Source organism: Octopus bimaculoides, chromosome 10 (genome assembly GCF_001194135.2).
Source record: "Octopus bimaculoides isolate UCB-OBI-ISO-001 chromosome 10, ASM119413v2, whole genome shotgun sequence".
Lineage (NCBI taxonomy): Eukaryota > Metazoa > Mollusca > Cephalopoda > Octopoda > Octopodidae > Octopus > Octopus bimaculoides.
In genome coordinates, this window is record NC_068990.1 from 1911636 (window position 1) to 1917922 (window position 6287).

General features: G+C 33.1%; 1 protein-coding gene across 1 annotated transcript in view; it reads left to right on the plus strand.

The window, feature by feature from the left end:
* The window catches only part of LOC106867322 (cilia- and flagella-associated protein 65), a 720747-nt gene that overhangs the window by 398791 nt on the left and 315669 nt on the right, over positions 1 to 6287 (plus strand). The window contains exon 21 of the mRNA XM_052971190.1: positions 3977 to 4061. Coding sequence (XP_052827150.1) covers positions 3977 to 4061 — 85 coding nt within the window. The remainder of the gene's footprint in view (positions 1 to 3976; positions 4062 to 6287) is intronic.

A 6287-nucleotide genomic window follows, 5' to 3' on the forward strand; every position in this document is an offset into this window, starting at 1 on the left:
AAAAGACAACACGAAACCGGTTATTTCTCAAAATACAATGTTTATATACCAAAAAGATTTTATAACATTTTTTCTGACATAATTTAAATATATACTTTAACCATGTAACACAAGCCTTCTGTAGTTTTTTCACTCTTATTATCTTTTATACATCCAACCACGTGCTTTCACATACCAACTTTCTCACCTATATATATATATATATATATATATACACACACATACATGCATTACCTGGGGTGTCAGTAGACATCACAGAACTAGTTGACAAATGACAGTGTTGGGATTACCATAAATTCATTCCATGCCATCAGCATGGAAAATGGATGTTAAATGATGATGATGATGAAGACTGATATTGCTTGTGCCAATATGTATTTTTGATTAGTCATAAGTTATTTCGCTCTAGATTTATCCCTTCTAACATTTTAATGATTTTTTTCTATGGATTCTCAGATGATTTTGCATAATCAAAAAAACCCTATTGCTCTTTAGTACCCAAGACTAAAGAAACAGCAATCTGTACAATATTCAAACTCGTGTCCTGCTTCCTTACAATTCATAATGTGACGGTTGTTGTAATATTGTGGAGGAGAGATAAAACTTGGAAAAGCACTACTTGATTTCAGAAGATGGAAAAATGTATTGCAACTGATCATCATTTAACGTCCGTTTTCCATGCTGGTATGGGCTGGACAGTTTGACAAGAGCTGACCAGCTGAAGGGCTGTTTATGTTCCATGTCTGTTTATACATGGTTTCTATGGCTAGATGCCCTTCCTAATACCAACCACTTTATGGAGTGTACTGGGTGCTTTTATGCAACACCAGAATGAGTGCTTTTTCACCTGCTATTGTTCTGATTATTGTTCTGATTATCAATCAGTGATTGATTTTATCAATTACTGATTGACAAAACCATAATTATAACTGAAACAGTAGTATGAGACAGAGAGGTCTGAGCATGCATAGAAATTTTCTGCTTATGTTACCTACATGTGGATTTTGGAAACACTGACAATGAGTAAGTAAGGTAACACCAATAATGCATTAAATATTTGATGAGTAAATGGCAGATAATCCTGCAGATACAGACAAGAAAAAAAAACAAAATAAAAAGAGATATAAAAATCACCTAGTTTCTAGTAAAGGAACAATATTTGAATAGGGGTCTCTTCTCCTCTTTCAGTTTCCTATTTCTTTATTGCCCACAAGGGGCTAAACATAGAGGGGACAAACAAGGACAGACAAAGGGATTAAGTCGATTACATTGACCCAGTGCATAACTGGTACTTAATTTATCGACCCCGAAAGGATGAAAGGCAATGTCGACCTCGGCGGAGTTTGAACTCAGAACGTAAAGGCAAATGAAATACCTCTAAGCATTTCGTCCGGCACACTAACCACTCTGCCAGCTCACCGCCTTATTCAGTTTCTGCTTGGATGTAACACCATTAGACAACATGTTAAACTAAACTGGAATCAGATAAAAATGCTGAAGGATGACTCACTGCCTGCTTAATGAATCTGCTCATTATTGCTGTTACTTTGCTCATCGCTAACATTTTTATGATCCACATGCTGGAAACATTATTAGAAGACCGCCTTGGAAGCTTAGACCACTCTTGTTTTTACACTATGGATTATGTTATGATTTTTTCAATTAGCAATTGATATTTACAGCCATATGATTGTTTGAAATAATCCCCCCCCCCAATACCACTACCACCACCATAGGAGCATGGGGCTATGACCTTGTGCTGTTGATGACAAACAGCTAAAAATAGTCCTACAGACAGTACAAGGGGTTAGTAGAAAGTTGGTATGAGATTCTGATAAAACTGCATCAAGACAACTCTGAAAAAACGATAATAAATTACAAAGACTAATTAATTTTAGCTTTTTCACTATTTTGTGGTTTCTCTTTCCTCTTCACTACTGTCTGTTATTTCAGATTCTGTTTTGCATCAAGATAAGAGAAGTAGTCCAGACTCAGACGTACGAATACTTAGCGATCAACAAACTAGACGCAAGAGAACAAGCATACAAATGAGAGAAAAAAAAAATCAGGAAAAATATTATTGACTCGTTAGATCTACACTTAAAACAGCCAAATGTAGAAGTAGGCATCAGTGGTCTAACAATAGTAATAAGTTTACTTATAATTCTCTGACCTGGACACTAAATAAATGAACAAGGGAACCAGATAGAAAAATAAGAAAACTAATGACATTTAGATTACACTACTGAAAATATGACATTGACTGATTACATGTACCTGGAATGTAAAAAGGTAAAGAGCAACATGTAAGTTAAACAATATATCAAAACATCTACTTAGAAGTAGAAAAAATCTGGTAAAGAAATATGTAAAATAGTAATGGCTATAAAACATTAACAAAACTGTTTTCTGACTCTAAAGAAGCCAATGAATATAAAACAGTGGCTGAAATAACAGAAAAATGTGAATGAAAAAGAGCAATAATAAAAACTAACTGTGATATAGCCAGAAACTAAAAGTAGAGCTGATAAAATTGACAGGAAAGGAAGAAACAATGAAACTAGCAACAGTAGTTGAGAACTTCGATTCTTGACTTCAAGACTTCCTGTCAGAAAACCAAAATTCCTACACTTGAATGGAATGTAGAATATGTGAAGTTTGGGAAATAAAAATTACCAAATTTGCTTCCACTTCCCAGTTTTAGTTGAAAAGAAATATGTCTACAGATATTTCATACAGTATACATTTTCCTGTGTATATGTACTGGGAAGTCCCAAAAAATCATTGACAGGAGAATATCATCAAATTTACTCAAAACTGTTTGACTGAATATTCTCTTCTTTTTCTTTCCTTTTTTTCTCTCCTTTTTTTCTGTCTTTTTCTTTTTGCCAGTTATAAAATTGAAACTTAGAGACTGATGATGTCATTCCATTAATGTATGGATGTGGGTTGCTCTCATTCATACTTTAGATCAGAATTTCTATAATTTTGAATTCTTATCACTTTTTATTTTGAACTGAACAAAAACAGGCTCGTTGTTGAAATATTATTATTATCAGCAAAGGTGGCAACTAGGGCAAAATGCTGAGCAGTATTCCATCTGTCTTCATGTTCTGGGTTTAAATTCTGCAGAGGTCAGCTTTGTCTTTCATCCTTTTGGAGTCGATAAATTAAGAACCAGTGAAGCACTGGGGTCGATGTAATCAACAAGTCCCCTCCCCAAAAATTTCAGGCCTTGTGCCTTTATTAGAAAGGATTATTATTATTATTATTATTATTATTATTATTATTATTATTATTATTATTTGACATTTGAGTGTCTCTGGCAAATTTCAACTATATCAACTCCTAGACCTCTGTGTTGCTAAGTTATGTGTGGCATTGTTTGCCCTTGTTTTTTTTTCGTTTTGTTGTTGGTCGTGGAATACAAATCCTTCTCACTACTGCATCAGTTTGTGTTGCTATTTCATTTGGTTGCAGTCTTTTGTTCTATCAGTGTTTGTATTGTGTAATGTGTGTTCTCTTGAGAATCCAACCTGCAGAGTACATGTTGTGGGGGGGGGGGGTATTTTATTTGATATCTTATTTGATATTTTACTGTCTTGTGTTTGTGGATTGTTTTATCTGGGTTGTGCTATTGAATTGATAGTGTCTTGCATAAGATATGGGCTGTTTCTAGCAGGGTTATTTTTTGGATAGTGTGTAGTGTTGACGGTCAATTTATGTATGTTTTCTGTTCACCAGTTAGCAAGCATGGAAGTTCACGTTTCCAACACAAATTTTCTATCATAAAACACAGACTAAACACTTCACCTTTTTTTTTTTTTTTGTCTTCCTATGCCAGGAAAGGAAGGAACATTGCAAGTGAAAGATGTCACCCATTTGAAATAACCTAATGCTTTTCATTAAAAATATCATTTCATCAGTGTCGATAGTTCATCATTAAATAATAAATAATCCAAATTCTTATTTTTAGGGACTTCCTTTTTCCTGATGACCTGACCATGGAATTGGAGCCCTGGGCTGATACAGGACCAGCTAATGATGAAGAATCTTGTCTGGTTAGTTGTTGAATCTGTGAATTTATGCATTTATGTCTACCTCTGTATGTATGTACGTGTGTCTGTGTGTATGTATGCATTTCTGTGAGAATATAATTTCTTTTTCCCTGATTACAGTTTTGTATATTCTGTATTTGATTACATGATATATTTTGATGTTGCTTAAATACAGAGCTCGTTTTCAATATCAAACTCCCCCTCCTCCCCCTCCTAATGATGATAGACAAATTTGATAGACATATACTGAAATAAGTCTGTCATAGATGTGTCTAATGATGATAGACAGATACTGAAATAAGTCCTTCATAGATGTGTCTTTGTATTTGAGTTTGTCTCCCACCATCACTTGACAACCAGTATTGGTTTGTTTACATCTATGTAACTTTGTGATTTGGCAAAAAGAGACTAATAGAATAAATACCAAACTTTCAATAAATATAAGGGTAGATTCGTTTGACTAAACCCATCAAGTCGGTGCTCCAGCATGGCTGCAGTCAAATAACTGTTTCAAGTAAAAGATAAAAGATGTGTGTTAGTGTTCACATGTACCCACACATTAACACACACACAAACACACACACACACACATTGCAAAGACGGCTTCCTTAAACCTGTGTTGTTTTTCATATTAGCATGTGTAGTGAGGCCTTTTGTTATAAAGTTTTTCTAATTAGAAGTCAATATTTACAGCTATATATCTTAAAATAGAGGCAAGATTCCAGGATGTCTCTTTTAAAATCTAGTTTTGCCAGTTCACATTAGTTTTTCCTGAAGCTGCACAATACCAATATACTCAAGAATCAACTTTATCCCATTCACGGAGGTGTAAACACCAAAGAAAAGGCTGGTGTTTTTACTATTACAACGAGTCATACATATCATCTGACAAATGGAATTAAATAATCTTTGTTCAGTTGATCTGGTGACGTTTCTCAGTTAATGTTATTATTTCTTGTTGTCTCACTAGGTTTGCCACATTCTAATATAAGCTGTAAAAATGATTCTATTATAACAAAAGAATTGGAAAGAGCATGCAATTACATTGCTGCTCAATCTAACGTATAGTTGTTATTCTATAAAACATACACTTAAAACATTATTGTATACAAAGGGGATAAGTAATACATCAATGAATGTAAATTCAATGTATTGCCTATGGTGGGAAAAGGAAAATTATTAACATTTTGAGCATTGTCTCTTTTTCAAAATAAAGAAAAGAGACAAGAAAGAAAGAAAGAGTGCTGTTACTAAGGAGTCATGGTAATAATGGGCAAAGAGAATGAATAAGTATGTGGTTTAATTAGTTGTGAGCCGAGAAAGATGGTGACCAGAAATGTTGGATACACATAGAAAAGAAGAGAAAGCAACAGCAGAGATTGTGCTCATATGTGGACACTAAGTATGTATGTGTTGACATTAGATATGGATTGTGAGCACAAAAGTGTGTATATGTGGATACAAAAATACTAATTATATGTAGGATGAGTGCAGCGATTGAGTAGTGGGGCTTTTTAATGCTGGAGTATTAAAAAGATAGCTAGAGATAATTGTGCTGTGAGTAGGAAATAATGATACATATTAACAATTAATTTAATATCATTTTTGTTATATCAGCAGTTAAGGAAATCAATATGTTTCAGTATTATTAAGGCTTCATCAGCAAAGCATGACTTTCAACAAGTTTATTGAAGTTGTTAAAAGAACGATAAAGTGAGTGTATATTTTTTGGCATAAACAAGCAGAATCGATTTCAGAATAACCAAATGACAGCATCCATGTAGAATACTGATAGCTAGGTTAATGTTAGCCTAATTAATGTATGAGTATTAATAAACATTTCTTGAATATATTTTGGTGATTGGATCAGAAATCATAAAACAGACCTTGCTGAATTTTATTGGAGTTGATAATAAAGATTATTAGTTACAAGTATTGTGACAGATATGTTACTTATATTAACATATATTTAATCTTCATTATAAGAACATATTCAATAATTCAGCGTAAATTACATATATTAATGAGATAGAAGTAAGCATTGTATTTTATCATTAGAAACCTGATAGATTTCAAGGATTTTGATGAATTTTCTTTGGTTTTGGGGTGATTAATTATTAATAATCTAAGTATGTATACACACAGACACACACACAAACATAAAAATTCATAAATGCATATGCATATGTATGTATGTGTATATGTAAATATGTATGTTTTTATATATAT